At 49.8% G+C, this 25,197-nt stretch overlaps 1 protein-coding gene across 4 annotated transcripts; it reads right to left on the bottom strand.

The window, feature by feature from the left end:
• Positions 1 to 3,517: 3,517 nt before the first annotated feature.
• On the bottom strand, positions 3,518 to 24,873 carry MYO1A (myosin IA). 4 transcript variants are annotated; one of them, XM_019454839.2, is made up of 29 exons: positions 24,752 to 24,873; positions 23,590 to 23,884; positions 21,953 to 22,140; positions 21,708 to 21,823; positions 21,343 to 21,437; positions 21,046 to 21,150; positions 20,801 to 20,847; positions 20,602 to 20,665; positions 20,299 to 20,397; positions 17,894 to 17,997; positions 17,632 to 17,779; positions 16,909 to 17,027; positions 16,744 to 16,830; positions 14,896 to 14,961; positions 14,633 to 14,737; positions 12,620 to 12,682; positions 12,223 to 12,423; positions 11,828 to 12,054; positions 11,289 to 11,489; positions 10,936 to 11,029; positions 10,296 to 10,445; positions 9,915 to 9,983; positions 9,421 to 9,495; positions 6,046 to 6,180; positions 5,238 to 5,344; positions 4,736 to 4,868; positions 4,467 to 4,619; positions 4,162 to 4,289; positions 3,518 to 3,866 (listed from the first exon to the last, which is right to left on the bottom strand). In XM_019454839.2, the coding sequence occupies exons 3-29, from the start codon at positions 22,064 to 22,066 to the stop codon at positions 3,743 to 3,745; spliced, it is 3,129 nt and encodes a 1,042-aa protein (XP_019310384.1). In that variant the 5' UTR covers positions 22,067 to 22,140; positions 23,590 to 23,884; positions 24,752 to 24,873; the 3' UTR covers positions 3,518 to 3,742. The 4 variants fall into 4 exon arrangements, with proteins under 4 accessions (XP_019310384.1, XP_019310382.1, XP_019310383.1 ...); XM_019454837.2 differs by having other exon boundaries at positions 21,953 to 22,086; XM_019454838.2 differs by having other exon boundaries at positions 21,953 to 22,086; positions 23,590 to 23,822; positions 24,752 to 24,847.
• Positions 24,874 to 25,197: the final 324 nt, after the last annotated feature.

Genomic DNA, 25,197 nt, shown 5'->3' with positions numbered 1-25,197 from the left:
GGGTTGAGAAGAGAACCGCAGCAATTGGGTACTTACTAAAAAGACTCCCCATTCACCAGTGCCTTCCCCAATCACCCTACTTAAAATGACCACCCTTCTATAGCCCATATCCCCCTTCCGTTTCTTCTCTTCATCACTTATTACATCCAACATGCTAAATGCTTTACTTATAGTCTGTCTACCCCACGCTCCACCAGAAAGTCAGCATCACATGGGCAAGGACTTTTGTCTGTTTTGTTTACCATGAATCCCTAGCTCTATAGTGTTTGGCATATAATAGGTGATCAATAAAAATGTATTTATAAAACAAAAAAGGAACCCTGAGTCTTCCTTCTTGTATTGCAGCCCACAGTGTGGATCCTCCATAGAGCCTTTCAAGTGCTGCTAGCGTCCTGAAATGCTTGTCTCTCCCCTCCACACTCTCAACACCCCACCCACTCTAGGACTTAGTCCATACTGAGAGAAGTCTGCCTGCACATGGCCCCCCCGTTCACCCCTGAGGGAGGGCAGCAGCTGGGTCTCAAGGCTCCTTTATTATGTGAGAGGCTGGTGGGGCTTCATCTAAAGCTTCCCATTACCCAGCTAATGACAGGGCTGTCTGGGCCAATCATGGGCCAGGACCCAGCGCTGGGACCCTTTGGTGGGAAGAGGGTAAGAAGCTGGAGCTTGTCTACATGGAAATGACATGGCAGGTTCATGCCTTTGAGAAGATCAAGTGCTGATCCCAACTGGATGTAGCCATCTTCTACCTCCTCTCCTCCCCCTACCAATCTGGAGAAGGAAGTCCAAGCTAGGCAGGCTGGAGGGAACTGGGGGTGCAAGAGGAGTAGTGTTAGACTGAGGGCTAAGGACTAAAGCCTCCTGGGTCCCATTTAAGGCAGACTCTCTCTTCCTCCCCAACCCACCGGTCCCTGCCCCCAAGCTCTGGCATCAGGGAAACAGGGCTTCAGCAAAGGTTCACCATGAATAATGTCCTTTGATGATGCAGCATCTCACAGAGGATGGCGGGAGCCAAGCATGGGGGGAGCAAGGGAATGGCAGGGAGAACTGATCACCCCTTGATCTCTGGGAGTAGCAAAGACTTGAAAGAGCTAATGCTAAACTAAGCCAGAGAGGTGATGAAGGAGGGAGGCTTTGAAGGGCTCTGGCAGGCAGGGCTTCATCTTGCCCACAGACCATATGCAAATGGCATGTAAAGTAGGTGTTGCAGCTACAGGGCACGTAGGGGTTTTTTCCTTTGACACTTTTGATTTGAGCCACATCTCCAAGGACTATCACTGGCCTAGAGGAAGAGGGTCCCTAGCAGACCCTCACTCTGGAGCTCCTCCCCTTTGTTGCCGGGGTGGGTGGGGGGACGAGGAAAATGTGTGTTGCATTGAGCTGAGCTGAGATTGGATTTGTGGACTGTTCTTGGGGGTAGAAGTGGATGCTGTGTATGCAAGATGACCCGCATATGCCCACCATATACACAACTGGGGTGCAGCATGGGGGCTCCTTCAACATCCTGGGAGGGGTGCTGCAGGGTGGGGAGGGAAGGGCCAGGGCTGGAGGTGACACTGGGTGGAGATACTAGAAAAGAATGGAAGGATGCCAACCCGTGCATCCTGCAGAGTCCCGCAGGCAGGAGCCAGCTGGGAGCCAGCCCTCAGAGCGAGGACTGGAAGAGCCCCTCATAGCCTACAGAGGAAATGAGCTGAGCCAGGAGGACCTAGCTCGAGCTGGTATGAGCTGACGTGCTAAAATGGCTCCTCATGGGGGTTAGGGGGCTCCAGGGTGGCTTGTGCCCCTCAGAAAAACAACCCAGACTTTGAGAATGCTGGGCTGGCTGAGCAGGGAGGCAACAGAACCTCAGCCTCTCCCGTCAGGATGGAGCCCTGTAAAGCACCATGGCACAGGTGGGGCAACCGAGCCCCGTCCTCAAACTAGCACATGACTGATGGAGGGGGGACAGGAGGGAGACCAGGACTCGAGCCCTCCCCCCACCCCCGCCATCCCATCCCCTCCCCAGTCCAGAGAGCTGACAGTGCCTTCAGCCCTGGGGAAGGAAAAGCAGGATGGGGAGCAGCAGCTGCATATTCTCCTGAAATTGCTTCTGAAAATGACCAGACACTTCACTGGGAAAGTGACGACAATTTGGGCCCTGGGAGCAGGAGATGAGGCAGAGAGCGGGGGCGGTCAGGCTCTGATAACCAGCCCCCTCTTGCCAGACAGGATCTCCTCTGCCGGTTCTGAGAAGTCAAGGATGGGGGGAGCTGTGGGGGGTGACGGAAGGCTGACGGGAGCCTGAGCTACCCTCACTCAGGGCACAGCCCCCCATCCGTCAGGGAAGAACTGACTCCCTGGGCCCTCTCCCAGCCCAGAGCAGGGTGTGCCAGAACTCGGGCTTGTGCTCAGAGAGCAAGACTGATCTGCAGGCAAGAGGAGAAGTTAATCAGGTCTCCCGCCGGCATGATTACCTGGGGCCGTGAGCTGCCTGCCGATGGAAAGCCAGTGGTAGCACCGAGGTGGAGGGAAACCCCAGCCTCGAGGCACAGTGAGCTCAGTGGTGGAGACAAGGAAGAGGCAAGGAAGGTAGGGATCGTGAAAGGAGGGAGAGACATCCAGAGACAGGAACAAAGGCAGCCATTTGTAAGCTCTCACAGAGCACATATCTACGTTTTACTGCAAACATAGGAGCTCCTTTTTCCCTTAAGGTAGAGACCGGGATGGGTGAGGCTGAGACAACACAGTCTATGAGGAAACAGATATAAAGGGAGAGGGGAGATATTTAAGGCATTATACAAAATATTATGTATTAATATTAGAGTCCACAGAAATGGGAACAACGAGATGGTGTGAGACAGTTGAAAATCGAAAAAGAAAATAATGGTGATGACACAGGGAAAATAAATGAAGACAAGGGGGAGAGGGTCAGTCATAGGGGTGGGGGAGTCTGGGTCAGGGAGCCTCCCCCTGTCAAATGCCACCAGCTGCAGGCCCCAGCTGTGGGACAGTGATTAGCAAGATAACTGTTGGCAGGAGCAGCCTGGCATCTCTGGTGTATGGAAAGGAAGGGGGTGTTGGGGGGGCAGATGTGACAAAGCCCAGCGATGAGCTTGGGGATGGAGGGGGCAATGGAGCTCCTGGGTGCAGGGGACGCTGCATTCCCCAGCTTCTTCAGCTCACGTGAGCCCTCCAGCCCGGGGCCTCTTTTTAGGCTAAATCTCCAAAGGACCCTAGTTTCCACCAAGACAGGGATCCTCACTTCTTCCCTCCAGGGACACACTTAATGAATCAGCCCACTGGCCACCTGCGACCTGAGCCCCATCGCTGGCTGCCCCACCCCCACCCCAGTGTCTCCAAACTCCGCCAGAGCTCAGCCGGTCAAGGAGCCCGGAGACAATTTCCCTTCTTTTCCATTCTTATTATCTGCATTTGCTGGCTCCAAGGAACCTGAGGAGGAGAAAGGGGGTGGGGTAGTCAAAGTACAAGCACTGTGAAGGTGGGTGATCAGGGACTCACCCACACTGAGCAAATATTTGGGAAGTCACTTGTTTTATTAGTGGGCAAAGCAGCTGAGGGTGGGAGGATAAGTTCTAAGGGAGAGGGGCCTAGAAGAGTTTGGGAGAAGAAAGGTCCTCTTCAAGGGCTCCTCAATCTCTGAGCCCCACACCACGATCAGATCCTCCTGCAAACATGGGTGGGTGGGGTTGGCGCGGGTCCAGAGAAGCTGCTGTCTCTGCATCAGGCCCCCACCTCTTCACTATACAGTCACTTCCAGGCAACGACTCCCTTTCTTCTTGCATTTTAGCTTGCCGTTCCTATCACCCTCAGGGCCCTGGATGACCTTGACAGCCACACTACTCTCCTTGAACCTCACTGAGAACCTGGAGGGGAAACAGACAGAGGGGTAAAGCTGGTACCCTCATCCTCTCATCTCTACTCCCATATTTTCATGATGGTTTCCATTCTCCTTCTTAAAGGAAGTACATCTCTCCTCCCCTCGTGTCAGAAGACTCAGGGCCCCAGAGAACCTGAGTGGGGAGACTAAGAAACACCTCCAAACCTTGCCTTGACAGAATATGCTTCACTGTCTGACTACATGAATTTTCCCGGTCACAATGACCAACAGCTTGGTCATCTGCCCCCAGGCTGGCCCTCACCCCCAGCTCACGGCCTTACTTCTCAGTCACGGAGATTAGAAGCTGCCTCTGTGTGGCATCCAGCACAGCCTGGTACATTTTGGTTAGCAGTTCAATCACATGTTCGCTGACCAGCAGGAAGTCCCCCCTGGAGCCCACTGATGATATCTTAGGAAGGGGGAAAAAGTGGGGAAGGGATTCATTTTTCCCTCTGCAGGAGCAGCCTGAGAGGCACTGAAGGCCCAGAGTGAGAGGTCTGGTCCTCATCACCTCCAGCCCACCCCAGCCCCATGATGCCCACCACCTTCTCCAGCGTGAGGTACTGCACCCACAGAGCTCTGATACCTCATTCAGATGCAAGCTGAAAAGCCCATCCTTGAAGCTGGTGACTGACACCTCGGCCACACTATCTAGTCCAATGACGGTTTTGGCCTGGGACTTCTTGGTGTCTATGAGAATCACATGCCCCTTGGTCAAGAGAAGAATTCGAGAGGAAGTCTAAGGACGGAAAAGGAAAGTGTGAGGAAAGGCGAGGATTAACCCCACCCTTCCAGCTACCAGTCCCAAGGCTCTGGATCAGGCCGTGGGCAGAAGTCCAGGGTGCAGGCATTCACCTTGCCATTGCCACGATTGACCTTCTTCACAGTGTCTGCCATCAGAACAGGCCCTTCCTCCCCGCCCTTCAGCTTCTGCAGCTTGGGGTTCCCTTGTAGCCCAAGGTAGTCACCGCAGAATGGAATGGGGACACTGAGGACACACAGGAGGTATGTGGTGGAGACAAGTTCCTCACCGCTGACCCCCAAGGCCCTGAGCCTCCCCACAGTGAGTTCCCATGTCCCTTCCCCCATGCTCCACCATATCCTCTATCTCAGCATGGTCCAGGACCAACATCAGCATCCCCTGAGAACTTGTTAGAAAGGCAAATTATTGGGCCCCAGCCCCAGATCTGCTGAATCAGAAACCCTGGGCGGGGGGTGGTGCAGCAATCTGGGTGTTATCAAGCCTGCCAAGTGGTGCTGATGCACACTAGTTTGGGGACCACTGCCCTATCCCACCTGGGGGATCCTCTCTTTGCTCTGGATGAAACTGACTGTGCAGGGTCTGCGGGGCCCTCACCTCTGGGGGTAGGAAGCCTTCTTGCCCTTGAACAGTTCACTGGCACAGAGCTTCTCCTTCAGGATCTCTACCTGCTTTGGGGACAGTCGATCCCGGAATCTCTTGCACTGTGAGAGGGAGGAGCAGGGGCTAAGCTCGTGGAGGCAGAGGGCAGGCCTGGGGAGGGGGTTTGGGAGAACACTGAGAGGTGGAAGGAGGGCAGGGGCTGGAGAAGAGGAGAGACAGGGAATAGAATAGGCTCTAGGCACTTCAGAGAGGGCAGCTGCTGGAGGAGCACCGCCCCCCCTCAAAGGGACTCTGGGAGAGGGAGATGGAAACAATCAAATGTGTCAGCCCCAGGAGGAGGGCTATATGCCAGCACACAGCGCAAGGCCTACTCTAGACAGGTGCTCAGTACATAGTTCCTGAATGGAAGCACACTGTGCTGAGTGAAATAAGCCAGATAGAAAAGGACAAATGTATGATTCTACTTCCATGAGGTACCGAGAACAGTCAAATTCACAGAGAAAGTCGATTATAAGTCCCAGGGGCTACAGGAGCGGGGAATGGGGAGTTACTGCTTAATGTGTACAGGATTGCAGTTTGGGCTGATAAAAAAGAAATACAGAGACGGATGCTGGTGACGGCTGCGCAACAGTGTGAACGTGCTTTATGCCACTGGACTTACAAATGGTTAAAATGGCCAATTTTGTGATGTATGTTGTTTTCACCATGAAAAAAAAAAAGTGGAAGAAGGAGGCAGAAGATGAAAATCAGAGGGAGGAGGAAAAAAAGACAAATGAGAGGAGTCGTGCTGGGCCCCACTCACCTTCCAGCGGTAGAAGAGCTGCTGTAGCTCCTGGTTCGCTGTGTTGAAGCATCTGTAAGGGGCCGCTGGCCACGTTCTGTCCAGGATGTTGGTAGACGGCAAATTGTTCCTCAGCCCCAGCAGGAACTTCTGCGTCTAGATTGGAAGCAGGGGGATTGGGAGTGGACCGATGAGAAGACAGACCTCCCAACAGGCAAACTCTCATCCAGGACCTGCCACCTGAAAGGAGGGAGGCCACCCAGAGTAAGAAGCAACAAGTAGAGCGAGGAGTCAGAAGGGAGTCACCTCCTGGATCTCTTGTGGGTACAGTGCTCACTGGAGGCTGGGCAGTGAGAGCGTGAACAGGAGACTGGGAGGGAGGGAGGGAAGGGTTAGTTCTAAGCAGAGACCTGCTGCCCAGGGTAGTGAGGTGAGAGCAACCAAGATGAAAACTGGCCTCAGTATTTTGCTCCTGTGACTTCCTATTGTCTCAGTTCATAGCTGCCTACAGCTGGCTGCCACTGTCTGCATTGGCTATAGGACAGGTACCAAACCTCCCCCGCTCCCTGATCGGTCAAGCCCAATGCCTCAACCTGGCATTCAAAGTCTTCTATTTAGGGCCCAATCTCATGCCCCAGGATCCCCTGCATGATCCCAGCACACCTCTCAGGTAGTGTTCCTCATCAAGCCCTCTGCCTAGCCCAGGCATGATCACTCGGTGCCTCAGCCCATCCTGCTCTCAACTCAGCTCTGCCCATCTAGATTCTACCTATCCTTTCAGACACAGCTCGAAGCCCTCCCTGATTCCCTGGGCCAGGGCTGCCTCTCCTTTCTTTGAAGCCCCACAGTACTTTGTCTATACTTCTGTGTTTGTACTACTATTATCTGTGTGGAAATCTTTTCCCTCTTCTAGACAATGAGTCCTTGGGAGTCTGGATCCCAAGCTGAGTTCTTGTTGTTGTTGTTGTTTTTCCCCCTGCCATTCAACAACATTTATTGAGTGTCTGCTCTGTGCCTGGCACTGTTCTAGGTATGGATACACAGCAGTGAACAGAGCAAACAAAATCTCTATTCTCACTGAGCTTATATTCTACCGGGGGTAGGGAAGAAGCCCACAGCAAACAAACATATATGTAAGGTCAGATAATTATATACGCTATGATGCAAAAAAGCTGGCCCTGAGACCAGAAATGAGCAGTAGCATATCCCAGAAACGAAAAGAAAGTGAGACTGGATTAAATCAAGCAAGAAGAAAGAAGATCAGAGGATTGGTTGGTCAAGTACAGCCATGAAGGGCCTTGTAGGCTGAGGTAAGAACACTGGCTTTTATTGGGAGTGAAATGGAATGCCATTAGAGGATTTTAAGGGGAAGAGTGACATAATCTGCCTTACATTCTTTTTTATTTCATATAACTTACTGTCTTATTTTGAAAGTTTTTAAACTTACATAAAAGTTGAAGAAACATTACAGTAAATATCTGCATGCCACATATTCCTCACCTAAATCCACCAACTGATAATGTTAACAATTGGCCATATTTGCAGGCTTTCTAACACATGCACACATGTATACAAATGGGCATAAATAAATACATACACACACTCACACATATATAAATCTTTGCTACCATATCATCCTAAAGTAGGTTAGAGAAATCATGGCATTTTCCCTAAAACTTAAGCACGCATCTCCCAAGAACCAGGACATTCTCCTACACAAATCATAATTCCACTTCCATACCTAAGAAGACAAACATTAATTGGATACACTCATCCAACAGCAATGCATGCTCAAATTTCTCCTAATGTCCTTTATAAACTTCTAAAAATGCCCTTTGTAGCTTTGTTCTTATTCTTCCTGTTCCAGGATCGGATCAAGTATCACCCATGGCATCTGTTTAGTCTCCCCCAATCTAGAATAAGGACTCTCCAGTCTTTATATCCCAGGGAACACCCAGCACCCTGTTTGTTTGTGGGGTAGAATTATTGAAAATAGCTTGATCTTGAGTACTTCCAAGTTTTGGATTTTTTTTTAAGTTTATTTATTTTTGAGAGAGAGAGAGAGAGAGCAAGTGGGGAGGAGCAGAGAGGGAGAGAGAGAGAATTCCAAGCAGGCTTAGCACTGTCAGCATGGAGCCTGATGTGGGGCTCGAACTCAACAAACTGTGAGATCATGACCTAAGCCAAAAACAAGAGTTGGACACTTAACTGACTGAGCCACCCATGCGCCCCCAAGTTTTTGGAATTTTTATGAAAACTTCTTACTAAGACATTAGGTTAAAAAAATTAAAATGGGAAAAGGGAGGGTATGCAGTATATTGCTATAATTCTCCAGGAACTATCCAAGCTCCTTGATTCCTCTGCTACAAAGATCTTGCAGGCTTGGTCTAATCACCTCACACCTTGGTTTAAGTCCCCAGGCCTTGGTCAGGTCTAGTTTGATTTAATTCAATAAACATTCCTAAGCATTTCCTCCAATCCCTCATGTGCTAACTGATGTCGAAACTCTGAAGGTTTTTTTTTCTTAATTGTTTGTTTTTTCTAGATCTAGAAAGTCTTTCCTTTCCCTATATAGCCCTCCTGCCCCAGTAGGTCTCTAGGGGGAGTGGGGGGACAGTGTGGGGAAGCAGTCTTCGGCAGGCATTAAAACTCTGGGGTCAGATCACCTGGGTGTCTCAGTCAGTTAAGTGTCCGACTTCAACTCAGGTCATGGTCTCACATTCCATGGGTTTGAGCTCTGTGTTGGGCTCTGTGCTGATAGAGCCTGGAGCCTGCTTCTGATTCTGTGTCTCCCTCTCTCTCTGCCCCTTCCCTGCTTGTGCTCTGTCTCTTTCTGTCTCTCGAAAATGATAAATAAAAGTTCAAAAAAAAAAAAAAAGTCCCAAGTCCTCCAGAATTAAGATCTTTCCTGAGATTTCATTGTGGATTTGGTTGATATAGCTTCAGAAGAGCCGAAAGAAAGATACAATCCCTCCACTTTCACCCCTACCGTAAAATGGATCTCGGAAGGTTGAGTTAGGTAACCCTATGTCCTCACTCTGCTCTTCCATGAGACTCAGTCTCTTCAAACTGTTGTTAGCCATTCAGCCTGTCTCTTCTCGGGCCTATTCATCATGGACCAGTCAGTGGGTGTGCTGGGACCCCTTCCTGCCCCAAGGTTGCCCACAGTGTCCACTCCTTCCGGAGTGCACTCTGATTCTGCCCCTGGGCCCCGAGGCACCAAAGCCCCATTCCTTCTTACCCTAGGACTTAATAATTAAGTACATGCAGATCAAAGAAGCCCTTCCAGGGAAAGCTTTGATCACCTCTTCTCAAACCCCTCATCTTCCTTTTCCAAACCTGACCCTCCCTCCACAACCTCCCCTCCACCTTCCACCCTCAACCCCCACCACTTACTATGCTCTTATAGATGAAATCTGCCAAGGTGAGGGCAGCCCCCGACCGGAAGTATTTTCGATAATCCTTGCGGGCCTAGAAGGGATACATGAGAAAGGAGCCAAAGTAAAAATAGACAGACCTAGAAGATAAGGAGACAGATCTTGAAGAGGTTCTACTGTTTTCCAACCATACAAAGAGCACAGTTAGATAAAGTGCCAAGACTCTACTGGAGGGAGAAAGTAAAGGCAGACAAGCTGGCAATGAGGAAGGCACTCAAAGCCAAGTCAGGGACACACCCAGGTGTATACACACATCTCCCCAGTACGCACCCACACACACTCCCAGACACACACCCAGATGCAGGCATGCCATCACACAGAGGTATGCCCTGGGTGTGGGCAGAATTTGCTTTCTGCTACTCTTTCCTCCCAGCAGCTGGCACAATCCAGGAGAAACCATGTGGGGGAAGAACCCATGTGTGCGGAGGAAACCCCTCTCCCCTTCCGCATTACCTTCCACCCTCTCACAAAAGCCTGGATCAGCACCACTGATGCCTTCATCTTCGCATAGCGCTTCCTTTGCTGCAGAAAAACAATAGGCCTGCTAGAAAAAACTCCATCCCCTGAACCACCTCTCCTACTTCCCACTCTCTCCCTCTCTCTTTTTTAAATGTTTATTTATTTTGAGAGACAGAGACGGAGACAGAGAGAGAGAATCCCAAGCAGACTCCACACTGTTAGCACAGAGCCCAACGTAGGGCTTGATCTCACAAACCAGGAGATCATGACTTGAGCCAAAATCAAGAGTTGGATGCTTAACCGACTGTGCCACCCAGACGCCCCCGACTCTTTTATTGGAGTGAGAGGGATGGGACTTTAGGGGGCAACTGATACCATGTTGCCTCGAAACCAGGAGGAAATGAGGATCTGACTCTTGCGCATCAGCTGGTAGTGGGTGCGGCAGCGCCAGCCCCGGTAGATCTTCTGAATGAGCGTGGCCAGCTGCTGCAGTCTCAGGTGCCGCTTCTCTTCCAGGTAGAACAGCTGTGGAGAGGTGGAAGGTGGGGCGGAAAGGCTGGCCTAGGGGAATAGCACTCTCTCCTCCTGGAGCCCAGGTGCCAGGGGCTTCCCAGCCAGTGTTTTATTCATTCCATTGACTTCTTAGTGCATTCATTTATTCGCTCACTCATTATTATTCTGTTAAGTGTTATTCACCTTAACAGAAACCTACTGAATTCTAACTCTGTCAGAGGCACGTGCGAGGTCTGGAAATTTAGACATGAGTGGCACATCACCTTGATCTTCAGGAGTTCTGCTACAGGTAGAGGCACTCAGAGTGGGCCATGCAAGCAGGGTGGGGTAGGAGCCCAAGGATTCAGTTTCCAGGGACAAAGTCCCTGCAGAAAGCAGACTTCCTCACCCACCATCCATCCCAAGTTATAGATGCTCCCCTCCGCCCCAGCCTCTCACTCATGGACCCTCCAACTCTTCTGCCTCCTACCCCAACCAAACACAAGTGCACCCTCCAACTCACAGTCTTAGGGCTCCTGATGAAGATCTTCGTCTTCCCAAAGGCCAGCTCCTCTGAGGACAAGCTCAGCTCCCCCAGGACCTTCTCAACTCCCTCCCTACAGGAGCAGATGGGAAAAGCTACCAAGGGGCATCCCAGAGAAGGATCCTCTTTCACCTTTCCCCAACCTCTTATACCCAGGAGAGGAGTTCAGGGCTTGAACAGACTTCAGAGCCTCTGCAAAGTGATCAGTTCATTTCCCCAAGTATCCATTCATGGAGTTTTGGCAATTTACATGGCACTGTCTGTTCTCCCCACCACCCAGATGTTCCCTGCACTGCCCTTCCCTGCTCCCCCATCTCCCCCAGGAGTCTTACCTGTCTCCCCCATTCCAGCGAGGCCACGTGCTCCGCCCCAACAATCGGTACCTTTCCAGGAAGGGCCCATACCTCTGGCGGTAGGCATAGCCCGCCCGACGCACCCGCACGTTCTCTAGCAGTCCCAGGTACCGAGTCTGGACAGCCACCAGCTCTGACGAGAACTGACCTCGCTGCTGATGCTCATTGGGCTTTATACACCTTGGGGTGGGGGGAGAGGTGCAAGGCACAGGCATGAGGAGCTTCACCTTTGCAAGTGGTACCCATCCTGGTCTCTATAACCCTATTCTGGAGGGTTATTTTCAGAGGAAGTGAACACACTGGCCCTCCCAGCTTCACTCACTATAGCGTGGTTCCTACTAAAGTCTGATGCTCTCCCTGCCACAGGATTCTCAGTTCCTCATTTTTTATGAGGGAAGGGCCTTCTGATACTCTTATTCCAGAGACACCCTCCCCCCAACAATGGACAGGTTCTATAGTGCTGAACCCTGCATCTGCCATCACATATGCTGCATTTCCCCATGTACCCAGCATGTCACCTGATGTAGTTGGGGTTTTTGGAATATAAGTTCTTCATGAGTATGGCCACAGAACTCTTGAATTGGGCTCCAGCAGTTGGGGGGCGCTTGAGAGATGTCTGTGTGGGAACTCCTTCAGGGAACAAGGACTGAAGGAGGGGGTGCTGGGCCTTCCACATGGCCTGGGACAAGTCCCGGAAGAGTAGGTCATTGTTCTTATCAATGAAGCTGTTCACGTTGTAAGTCACCTGTAGAGGAATAGCTATGGGTCTGGAGGGTCCATGACCTTGTCCCAGCACTTGGCACTCCCAATCTCATTGTGAAGTATTCCCAGATCTCATCTCCCCGCAGGTCCTCTCCCATTGCCTTCCACCCATGCCCAGGCCCATTTCTACCCTCCAGCCCTGCCATGTCACCTTGCCCGCATAGTGGCAGATGCGAAAGCAGCTGAGGCCCATGGTGTGGTCATACTGGCGCTGGGCATTCTGGGTGACTTTGCTCTCATAGTAACCATGCTTGGAGAAGACCTGGTTCAGCTTCACTAGGAAGGTGGAGTCACTGACCACCCCAGGCCGTAGGCACTCCTCATCTAGCATGGCCAGGATGCCTTGCTGATTCTGGTCAGGGGGACAAGATCAGCCCAACTTAGACCTGATCCTCCAAGATGTCCACATCCTCACTGCTGTCCCTCTGCCCCTTCATCCTTTGCCCACTTCACCATCCTTACCAAGTGGGGCAAGGGGAGGGGGAAGGACAAGGATATTCAGGCAGTCTGGAAGAGGAGGTCTCAGAGATAACATAAAGATAACTCACGTGCTCAATGAGGTTACAGATAATGCCATTATCAAAGTAGTCCACCTTTGTCCACGGTATGCCCTGGCAAGAAGAGGCATGACAGGTTACAAGAGCAGGTCCAAGACAAGTCTCCAAAGACCTCACCAGACTCAGGCTCCCTCTCACCCAACCCATGAAGGACTCAGAAAGCCCTATAATTAAGAGGGGTCCTTGGTGTGGCTTCTGTTTAGGTTCCCATCCCTCCAGGTTGATGGAGAATTTGTGGGGTGGGAGACATGTGAAAGGACCCAGAGCAGCTGTGAGAGAGGGGGAGATGCTGAAGAGAGCCCTGTAGGTGGTGTGGGGTGAAGATTGGGGTAGGGATTGCCCCACTGTGGAGTGAGGACGGATCCTTGAGCGTGTGCAAGAGCAAAGGCCACACTGTTCTGGCAACGACCAATAAAACCAAAGCACATGAGTGAATTTCATCAAGCAACAAACCTAACTTGATACATCTTCAAAGACCTACATCAGTGCTTTTCAAACTTGCATGGCAGTCAGCTAGAGGGCTTGTAAAAACAGACTGCTGGGCCCCATCCCCAGGGTTTCTGATTCAGCATGTCTGGGATAGAGCCTAGGAATCTGCCTTTCTAACACCTTTCCAGGGATGCTGCTGGCCCAGGACCACACTTTAAGAACTACTAATCTACCTGATACTTTGGGACTGTATAGTTTTTGTTTTTGTTTTTGTTTTAAGCAAGAATGGTACAGAAGTAGACCCAAAGACAATCGTTCCCCACTTAGGGGTAGCCGCAGACAGGATAGCTTCTGATCCCACCCAAGGGCCAGCCCTCCCAGACTCAGACCATTCCCAGGTGTGGGGGTGTGGCTGGGGAATACTCTCCCACCCCCTCACAGATCTTTAGGGAATGTAGAGTGGAATTAAGTAGTTGCCTTCCCATTTCATCCCCAAAATACTTTCCCCAACTAGTTAAATGAAGTATGATATCCTTACAACCCTGTGTAGCTGTAAAGATGCATCTTTATATACGATATGGAAAGATCTCATTAATTGATGAAAGCAAGGGGTAGAGCAGAGCATATTCACTGCCATTTGAAAAAAAATTCTGTGGGAAAATAAACTTCTACATTTGCCTGATTACACATAAAAGACCTCTGAAAAGAGGGCCACTTTAGTTGCCTCTAGATGGTTGGAGAACTAAGAGGCTGGGGATGGGCTGGGAGAGAGCCCTTTCTTTATATGCCTTTTTAAGCTTTTTGAATTTTGAGGCATGGGAATGTATTCTCTAGTTGATCATTTAAAATTTTAAGATAAAAACATGAAAAACAACTTAAAAAAAAACCTTTCCCACACATTGTGACCACATTGTCTGAAATTCTGCTGCAGCAGATTCCCAAGGGCTCACAGGCAGCATCCCTGGCAGCGTTTTGATGAGTGAGACTCTCAGCCATTCACACTTTGGGGGGAATTAGCTCAATCAGATAGCTTTTCTAACACCTAGCCATAGAAAGCAAGCCTTCTTGCTGAACAGGGGAAGGAGTGTGGAAATGTTGAGCCATGGGGAACTTCTGGGGAGGAAGTCTGGGATCAGGGTGCTACATGAGGAGATGGTGACATCAGCCAGGGCCCGAGGAGACAAAGAATTGTGAGGTGTCAGAGAAGAGCACCAAAATGGATGTGGTGGGGTGACAAGCCTGGGAGAAATGTCCCTTCTAAATCAGGCTCACAGTGTGCCGCAGGCCACGCACAGCTGTCACTTCACCCTCGTGAGGACTCCCCCCACACAGCCTTCCATCAGTCTGCCCCTTGCTGGCACGGCCTGGGGTGGGAGCAGGGGACTGGGGGGTGGAGAGCAAAAACTAGGGCTTCTTGGTAATGCTGCACTGTTGAGCAGTGAAAGGGGAACTTTTTGTCCTTTGTGTTCCCATCTGGGCACGAGTGAGAGGAAACCGGGATTGAGGAGAAAGACAGACGTGGCGCGCACACCAGCGTCACTTTGGAGAGGGGCTGGGGGGGAAGGCTCCGCGCACCTCTCTCTTATATTCCTCTTGCTCCTCTTTCAGCGTCATCTCGATAAACACCTGCTGCAGCTTCTCATTGCAGTAGTTGATCACAAACTGCTCAAAGCTATTGTCCTGAAGGAGGGGACCCAGGTTAGAGAGAGAGCAGCTCAGTCCAAGACCCTTCCTCCCTCTCAGCCCCACGCCTCCCCTCTCGCAAGCCCCTCCCTTTGAGCCTCTGCACCCCAACCCTAGGGATGCAGGGTGGCTGCGGTTGGGGGAAGCTCTCTCACCTCTAAAATTTCAAAGCCGTAGATATCCAGGACCCCCATTACCTTCTTTTTCTCCCCGCTGCCCACCTGAAGAGGAGGGAAAGATAAATCTGAGGACGGGCCCCCTCTGGACACCAGGCCAGGCCCTTCTGGGGCGGATGTGATTGGAGCAGAGGGCAAACAGAACTCGGGTGAGCTTGACCAGTTGTGATTTTATTCTCCTTCCTCCTCTACACACTAGGGGCCAAGCAGAGGGAGGAGAGGAGGAGGGAGATGTAAGCAGATTCCAGGATGGTGCTCCCAGGGGACGAGGTAAAAAGACTTTAAAATCTTCTGAGGAAAATAACCATCTCGTACATTTGTAGAGCAATTTAGAAAAAATTCTATGTTCTTACTTCATTAAACCTCATGATAACCCTATATGGTGTGATAATTCTCATTTTACAGATGGACAGATCAAATTTCAAAGGGGCTAAGCGTTTTTAAATCCCATTTTCCCCTGCTGTCTTTCCATAATAGCTTCTGAATTGAAGGCATTTTCATGTACAAAATTAAAAAAAAAATTTTAACGTTTATTTATTTTTTGAGAGAGAGAGGCAGACTGCAAGTGGGGGAGGGGCAGAGAAAGAGGGAGTGACAGAATCGGAAGCAGGTTCCAGGCTCTGAGCTGACAGCACAGAGCCTGACGTGGGACTCGAACCCACAAACCATGAGATCATGAGCTGAGCCTAAGTCGGATGCTTAACCGACTGAGCCACCCAGGCACCCCTCATGCACAAAATTTTTTAAATAATAGCTCTATTTTTATCTAATTCACATTCTATAAAATTTACCCTTTAAAGGTATACAATTCAGTGATTTTTCAGTATGTTCAAAATGCATATGGGGGTGCCTAGGTGGCTCAATCGGGTAAGTGTCCAACTCTTGGTTTTAGCTCAGGTCATGATCTCACAGTTCATGAGTTCAAGCCCTGCATTAGGCTCTATGCCGACAGCACAGGCCCTGCTTAAGATTCTCTCTCTCTCTTCCTCTTTGTCTCTGCTTCTCCCCCACTCTCTCAAAATAAACTTAAAAAAAAAAAAAAAGTGTATGACCATCACCACTACCTAATTCCAGAGCATTTTCATGATCCCCCAAAGAAATCTTGTACTCATACCCATTAGCTGTCATTCCACCTTCCCCTCTCCCTCCACTCCAAGCCCCTGCTAACCATTAATCTACCACCCTCTCCATAGATTTGCCTATTACATTTCATATAAATGGAATCACCTTTTGTGTCTGGCTGCTTCCACTTGAATGTTTTCACGATTTGTCTGTTGAGCATGTATCAGTACTTCATTCCTTTTTATGGCCTATTTATTTATTTATATCCCATTGTATGGATACACCACATTTTATTTACCCATTCATCAACTGATGGACATTTGAGTTGTTTCCACTTTTTGGCTATTATGGGTAATGCCTCTATGAACATTTGGGTACAGGTTTTTACGTGAACATCTGTTTTCAATTCTCTTGGATCTATATCTGGAGTGGAATTTCTGGGTTATGTGGTAACCATGTCCATAATTTTATCTGATCCTCACTATGAAGGAGGTAGGCATTAGCATCCAATTTTCCAAATTAGGAAACTGAGGCTCAGAATCTCTGTGAAACTAAAAGGCCACACAGCTGGTGAGCAGGGGATCCAGACGGTCAAACTCAAAAACCAGAGATGCTTCCACAACAACACACTATTGGAAGGAACTGTACCTTATCCTTCATCCTTCTTACTCTCTTCATCTCAGAACCCAAAGTATAGGGATAGTGACCAGGACAAGAAAAGTGAGGCAGACAGGAGAGTGTTGAGGGAGGAGAGCAATCTCTCACCTTGATACTCTCATTGATTCGATTCACTATCCAGTTGAAAAGGCGGCTATAGATGTTCTTAGCCAGAGCATCCCGAGCATACTGAGCCTGTCGGGCAGAACCAGCTGGTTAGGATGGCAGCCACAGAATAGTCTCAAAATCAGCCCCCTCCCATAGGGCCCTTACCTGGGTGAAGTTCAGTGTAGTGACCACCTCCTCTTTGGCTGTTTTCATGGTCCTTGAGCACAAAGCTTTCTCTAGTTCCTCTGAATTCAAACCTATCATTTCCCCAATCTCCTGGACTCCTGGAGTGATGAGGAAATACAACATGGCCTGAAAGAGAGCTATCTCCTAGGGAGGGAGGGCTGAGAAGTGACACTGCTAGGAGACTGGTCTCCCAAGGTCTTGGGGATATCCTTGCAGCCCATCCATAACATGGCCCAAGAGGAAACTCTGGGGAGAGGAGAGGGAGCTGCGGACACTTTAAATGCATTATCTACTTTATTTTATTTTTGAGTAGGCTTCACACCCAAAGTGGAGCCCAACGTGGGGCTTGAACTCACAACCCTGACATCAAGACCTGAGCTGAAATCAAGAGTCAGACACTTAACTGACTGACCCACCCAAGTGCCCCTGCATTATCTACTTCAATAGGAGAATCTCCTGAAATTCTTTGCAAAGACTCCACTTAGACTCAGAGATGTGCCAGAACCAAGGTCTAACTTCATAACCTCACTCCAAAATGCCTCACTAGGAATTCTTAATGAGTGTGTTTGGGGTAGAACTCAGGAATGGCTGAGTGGGACTGAATCGGAATGAAGTCAGTTACTCAGCAGATGGTGGATGAACAGAAATTGTAGTAGGAGATTCAGGGAGCGGCTTAGAGGGTACCAGCAGGGCGGTGCAGACCTCTCTCATCACGGATGCCACTTGCTGATATCCCATTGGCCTGGGACTCATCTGCTAGCTCCACGTTCCCCAGCTTCAGCACCAGGGCCGTCACCTCTAGCACCTGTTGAATCTCTGTCTCCGAGAACCCAATCACAGTCATTGCATTCTGTAGGAGATAGCAGAAATGAGAAGTTGAACTGTGGTGCCAGCTCAATGCCTCCCTTCTCAAAGCCAAAGCCTGGGCTCAGGGGATAGCCTAAGGCCCACCCTGGGCACCCACCTGTACAGACTTGAAGTTGGAGGCATCGTCCATGCCATCAACTCTAGACACTTTCTGGTTCAGATAGGCATAATGACTTGTGTCCCGCTCGAGCTTCAGGGCCTCTGCAAGGGTCAGTATGGGAATCTGATTCAACATTCAATCTTTTTAAAGTCACCAACTCTAACTATGTGCTTTCATTTTATATTCACAAACTAGTTATAATGAATTTTGATAGGTTTTTTGTCTATATGCATCATAGAGTATAAACCTCCCTCTAATTCTTATATCCAACAGAAATTCTACTTTTAAATGACCAGTAAATTGTAGTGGCCTTTCCCATCAAATAAAGCAGGCTTGGATCCCTGTGCTGAATGTGGAAGGCAATGATTTCATGGGGAGTTAGCATTTAATCATGTACTTTATATCCTTTGGCAACTAGAAAACGTTAAAGTGCTTGGGAGGAGGGTTAGTACCCAGGCTCTCAGGAGTCCTTCGGCCTTGACTCTCACAGCCCTTGCCCTAGCCTGGTTTACTCATTTATTCGAAGGAGCCATTTTTGTTTTCGGTTCGTCCCCTGCCTCCTTTGTTTTGGGATCATTAATTCCCATTATAATAGACTAAATTTTCAAGCAGTATTTAGAGTTTGGGTATTCTTAATTGTTGGGGGTTTTCCTAACTTTGATGAAAGAAAAGACTCATTCTGCTCTTCTTCCCATCCTCAGGGTTCTCAACAATAAAAACAAACAAGCCAACCCTCCATCCTACTCAGTTCTCAGTGGCTCAGAGAGGAAAGACGGGTGACCACATATCTCCCACCCACCCAGAGCCTCAACACCTCACGCTAGGCCTGGGTTGGCTCATTCATTATTTGTTCAGTAAGCACCAACAAAGTTGCAGGTACTATGTTCCCTAATCCTGACCCCTCTCCTGGAAACTTTCCTTAGACATTGTGGGGCTGAGCCAAAAGGCTCTCTTGTGTTCCCCCATGGTGGATCTCTATCCCAGTCCATAACACATGGGCTAGGTTTTGTTTTTTCTGTCTCTCCCACAAATGAACAACACACTGGGACTGTGTTTTTCATCTTTGTTTTCTGTGTGCCTGCTTGGCATACATAAACTTTTTTCTTTTTAATAAATGAGTCAAGGTTATGATCCAAGCTGTTCACCTGAGATGGGAAGAAGTAGGTTAAGCATGGAGCTTGAGGGATATCAATAATCTGTTATTCAAATGATCTGAGAATCAGGGAAAGTCCCTCAAACTAGAGTTTAATGACAGCTTCCCCTGAGACACAGATTTTGAAAGAGGAACCTGCTAAAGGAAGGCGTCTGGACAAAGAATGAGTCAGAAAGGCCCTGGGATGATAACACCAGGGAGGCCCTGTCCAGACTTAGCTTAAGCCAATGGGTAACAGTCAGACAGAATAAGATTCTGGTGCCTATGATTCAAACAAATTGAGCACAACCAAGACTACTGAGCTAGGAAGGAATAATGAGACCTGTGGGGGCTCTTGAACCATGGAGATCCCTAGGAGGGGAAAAGAGATAGGCACAAATCCAGCAGAGAATAACCAGGAACCAAAAGGACAGGTCCTTGGGGGCCATACACCCACAGTGCTCACAGCTAGAGGGGGCATTGGGAGGCAAACTCTGGCAGGGCCCGAAGTCCCACCAGACTCTGCAGTGATGCCCACCCAGAACTACCTCAGGCCCATCCAGCACCCAGGGCTCCCCAGGACAAGGCAGAGGTCTCCATGCCTTCTGCTCCTACAGCCACCCACACAGGCCTATTGAACATATCTGTCATCCCTAGAAGACCTTAAGTTCTTCGAGGACAAGAGCCGTGTTATCTTATTCAACTCTGCATCGCTAGAGGCTAGCACAACGTTCAATAATAGTAGGTGTTCAAGAGATATTTGATGAATAAATACATGAAACCTCCATGAAGCCATCTAAGAAGAAGAAATCAAGGACAGGGGCTGGGTGAGGCAGATGTAGACCCAGAACAACTTCAACTACTGCTCATCAAAATTTCTTTAACACTTAAATATCCTGTCTGATTTTCTGCTGAGCTAGCGATTAAGTCCCTTAAATTGAAGATAGGAAAGAATGGTAGGTGGAAATAAGTGTCCCATTTCTGAAGCCAGCCTGGGGAAAGAGGAACCCAAGCAGGACAGAGGAATAAGAGCAGGTCAAGAGACAAGAAGGTTTATTCCTAGCAATACAATCCCAGAAAAAAGAGGAGAACACAGAGGTCAGGGGATTGTTTCCAACAACGAGTGGATGAAATTCAGTGTGAGGAATGCAGGAAGAAGGAGCCTGAGGGCTCAGGGAAAGAGGGCTGCAGGGGTGCAGAGGGGCCCAAAGGTTCTAGGGATTAAATGGAGGTTGGGGACCTTTTTCCATGTGTCTGGGCAGGCACGTACCCAGCAGGTGTGCATCTGCTCCGGCCAGTAGCTGATAGAAGATGTGGAAGTTCCTTTCTCCTTCGAGCTGCTTCACCACTCGGGATTTCTCAAGTAGGTCTGGCAGGGAATTAGAAAATAATGTCCTAGAGCTCAGGGAAATTCCACAGCTTCCTCTAAGCCTGCCCTCTTCGCTGGTGTTCCTACTGGTAGGGAAGCCTCCTGGTAGCCTACTATTCCTTCCTATGGTTTCAAATCACCAGAAAGAGACACTGTGGGATGGGGAGAAGAAAGAGGTGGTAAGCAGAATGGGGAGACACGTACAGTTTGTGATGACTCCACCGAGGGGCGATCCTTTGAAGTCAAACTCAATATCCATGTATTTTCCCTACAGAGACCAGAGAGAGAAAGAGATTTTGCTTCCTCGTCTTCTCACCACCCCACCCAGGAGGGGTCTGTGCTGCATTCCTCCTTCTAAAGCCCCCACACCCTCTCCTCCCAGGCCAGGGAGATGGTCACTCACAAATCGAGAGGAGTTGTTGTTGCGAATGGTCTTAGCATTGCCAAAAGCTGCAGAGATGAGAGAGAAGGTGAGGTAACTGAGGGAAGAAGAGGGGCTCGAGAGAAGGGGAAGGAAGGACGTCTTCTAGTCATCAGGCCAATCTCAGAGTTTTCAAGCTGAACAAGAACAGGGTAAGAGGGTGTAGGGCTGATTGTCTCTGGGCCAGCAGGGTGGAGGGTGGAGAGGGCAGAGACTGGGATACTCACCCTCCAGCACCGGGTTTGACTGAAGCAGTTGCTCCTTCACAGAGTTCACCTGCTCCCCTTTCCCACAGACAGCCGCCACATAAGACATCACCAGCTTACTGGCCTCTGTGCAAGAGAAACCTTCACATGGATCCCCACCACTCTCCTTAACTCCCGTCATTCCAGCACCATACCCCTCAGAATCAGAAACAGTGGGAAGGAATTTCTGGGGTGGGGCAAGACCAGGTCTGGCTCGGAAAGAGATGAGGGGGTGGTTCCAGCAGTGACTGCACAGCCTCCCCAAGCCAGGCACCTCACCAGTCTTGCCGGCTCCGCTCTCGCCCGTTATGAGGATACACTGGTCTCGGTCCCGGTCCCTCAGTGACTGGTATGCCACATTTGCCAAAGCATAGCTTGGGAGGAGGAAGCAGGTGAAGACTGATGTGGGGCTAATCCAAGACACTACCTTCCACTCAACCACTCAATCTCCAGCCTCCAGAGTCATCCACCCTCCTCACTTGGACTAGACTGAGGTAAGTGATAGGCCTAGGAAGGGTCTTCCTGGGGCCAGTGGGGAAGGGGAAGCTGGAGAACTTCCTTCAGGAGAAAGGATCGAGGAAATTAGGGTGTCTCACTGTCAGAAGTTAGGGCCCTATCAGCCTTCCCTCAGTTCCTTTACTTACATATGGGGCTTCAGCTCATAGAAGGTATAGTCCCGGTATTTGGCAATGAACTCTGGACCATAGATGGGCAGCTGCTGGTAGGGATTCACAGAGATCAACACATTCCCAATGTAGGTCTGGAGCCAAAAAAGGTAAAGAGAATGAGCAGCGGTGGGGTTAGGGGAGGCTGAGAGGGGAGAAGGGAGTGGGAGCACATGAACTCTCTGACCACATACCCAGAGCCGGGGGCACGCATATGCACTCACATAAATCTCCTTGTTTTCATAGCGCAGCTGGAGGTTCTTGAGCAGAGGCTCCTCCTCCAGGGGTTCCAGGAGCACAAGGTCCCCCACCCCCACAGAGTCTTCCATGAGAGTCATGTCCAGAGGTTCTGCTGATCCTGGGAGTAAGGAGGTCAGTTTGCTGAAGTCTGCTTTGCTTTAGGGGCCAGTAACTGTGTGTGTGGGGGGGGGGGGGGGCAGGGGTGTGTGAGGAGGGCAGAAGGACTTAAAGAGCCTTCTCCAACTCTGGGCCCTAGAGAGAATCCTCAACCTAGGGGTCCTCTGGACTAGTCAAAACTAACTGTGGGAGGCTGCAGAAACTCTCCCCAGCGGGGAGAATCCTCTGCTCCCTGGGTTAGGGCTGGTGGGGGTGGGGCAGGGGTGGGACAGGACCACCTGCCTTTGACCAGGGTAAGGAAGGCACCCAGCAGGTAGCACCTGGGGAAGCACAGTTGTGCTTGCAGGAGAGCGGGCTGGGGAGGAAAGGTTAACTCTGAAAACTTGCTCTGTCCTGCGCTGAGGCCCTGGCCAGGGTCCAGACTCCCTGACCCTCTGCCCCCAGTTCTCCTTCTCAACTCTCTATCTCTCACAGCTTCTATTTCAGTCATCCAGTCCACCCAGAACCATTGCAAAAGTTCTTCCAAAGATCCCTCTCATTGCCACGTCGAGATTCATCTTTTAAATGGGATAAGTTGATGAGTTAGAGGAACAAAGGCAGGAGTTCCTCCATAAAAGATTAGAACACCCTGAAGAGAATAAAAGTTTGGTTTCTCCAACATCAAGTAGCTGTCAGGATCTCTGGATGTATCTATTTTTCTATCTCCAGTTTTTACACCCATTGCTGTAACCTTCTGGCATGGACTTTGCCCCATAGGGACACACCCAGCTTTTTAGCAGCTGGTGGGAGTGGGCAAGGAGGAACAGAGTTATTGTGGGGCTCATCCCCTGCGCAGTGGGCACATGGCAGGTGTAACCGAAGGAGGAAGCCCAGCCCTCCTCAGTCTTGCCTGTGGGACTGAGTAGGTGGGGTGGCCTGGAGCAGGACAGAATTATTAGTACAATGGTCAGGGCTACTCCCTAACAGGAATAAAAGAGCCACATCCTCCTAGTCTCCAGCAATGCTGAACCTGGGTGGGGGAGGGGAGGGAAGCAGGAACTGAAGGTGGGGCAAGAGGGGAACACAGGCTGCCTTCAGCCTTCACTATGCCTCCCCCAAGTTCCAGAAAATGAGAGCACTTGTCACTTCCTGGAAGGACACAACTGAGAAAGCAATAAGAATACTGACAGTAGCAATCGCAAACAATCAGGTGCCATGGGCCAGGCACAGCTCTAAACACTACATATACTAATTCATTTGATGCTTACAAACAGTATCCTCACAAAGTAGATACTATTACTATTCCACATGCTCCAGATTAAAAAACAGAAGTTAAACTTTTAAGTAACTTGGCAGGCAAGGGTGAGAAACAGAAATAGGGCTGGAAGAAGCCATCTTCTTTGGATTTGGATTTGAGGAGAGTGGGAATGTGATTGGTTGGAGGTGGGAAAGGGAAAAACAAAGCAGCTCCCAGATAGGGCACCCCAAAAGATGCGGAGCAGTGACAGGTCAAGGCAAGACTCACCCAACACTGGAACAAACTAGGGTGTAACTTCAGTGTCCCTTGTAAAATGGTGGATGAAATCCCAATTTGACAGGAAGGGGGCATAGGAGTTCCAAGGCACCAAGGGTGGAGAGATGCCTTCGTTATTGGGAGCTGTCCATGGTGTCGGGCAGGCCAGGAAAGAGGTTGCCCTCCTCTTGCCAGTGTCCACTCTTCTGACCTTCCACTGTGCTGCCTCCTCCAGCTCAGGCTCCCTGTGCCAGTCAAGCCAAGAGAGGCCAGAGACGGCTGCTCAGCACAAAGTCCGAGGCTGTTCCTGTTAAGGGTGTGGCTCACTTAACCCTTCACAGGCCTGAAGGCCCAGAGGGAGATGCTCAGTTACATGAGAAAGTCCACTCTAGGTAGGAAAGGGTATCTGGTTGGGCTTAGCTGAGAGGCTCAGGTAGAGTTCTTGCTCCACTGCCCCCAAAATTTGGAAGTAAGAGCAGGAGTGGAATTCATAGCTAAGGAAAAGCTTTCCAAAAAGTCAGGAATTTTGTCAAAAAGGAAGGTAGGCTGGAGTGTCTTCCTAGGAAAGAAACAGTACTTCCCTCAAACCTTCCTATCTCATTGAGAGTCAGAGGGTATTAATGACATTATTTGGAGAACTAAGCAGACAAAATCCCCAAATTCCCTCCCCCCATAAGTCAGCCCCCACAAACAGACCCAAAGACTAAAGTTAGTAATACCACCTGGCATCTGTACAGATGTCAGTTTCATTGACTCCCACCTGTATCATCTCACTGAATCACAACACCCTGTGAGCTAGGCAGTGCAGCTACTCACTCCATTGAAAAGGAAAATTAGAGGCAAATACTGAGGCTCAGAGAGGTTGCACAGACGGTATATGGCAGAACCAGAAACAGAATGCAGCTTCCTGACTCTAAGTCAGCCATAGGTTTCAGCCCAAGTCTTGGTATTTCTGATTTTAATCCTTCTGTGCGAGAAACCTGAATGAGACCCCGAGATGCTGCTTCCTGGGCACAGCTAGAAATAGATGCCTCCAATAGATAAGAAACTTATGCTATCCTATTTTCCAGGGCATCCCCTCACCCACCCAGGAAAATTCCTAAACAACAGGCTCCCTCTGCCCACCATCCTCTTTCCCAGGCATGCACAAAGAGCGAATCGGGTCATTACACACACTTAGCTGAAGATAGACTCGATCCTCCAACTACCGGCCACAGCTGCTTGGTTCAAGGTCCAAACTCTACTGCTCTCGCAGAAGCACTCTGCATACGCCTGCATACGCCTGGCCCATCAGCAGCTCCATTATCAACCTGCCCTTACATGATTTATTGATCTACTATATATATCTGACAGGAGAAAAAAGGCAAGGAAAGGAGAGAGCGAGCAAGCTGAGTGGAAGTGCCATTGGCACACAACCCCATGTACAAATGGAAGCAGTATCTGTGTCAGAGGCAGAAAGGGCTACAGATCCCCTATTTTACATGGAGAAAACAGACCTGGGGTGAGAAGCCACTTTCCCAGGATCACATGACTGCAAACTCGGCAAAGCTGGAACCAGAACCCAGGTCTCCTGTTTTCCAGGCCAGGAATCCGCAGCTGCCTACAGCTTGGGGTTTATCT

Source organism: Panthera pardus, unplaced genomic scaffold (assembly GCF_024362965.1).
Source record: "Panthera pardus isolate Hobbes unplaced genomic scaffold, ASM2436296v1 HiC_scaffold_6, whole genome shotgun sequence".
NCBI lineage: Eukaryota > Metazoa > Chordata > Mammalia > Carnivora > Felidae > Panthera > Panthera pardus.
The sequence above is the reverse complement of the archived record's forward strand: the minus strand, read 5'-3'. Positions and strand labels throughout refer to the sequence as shown.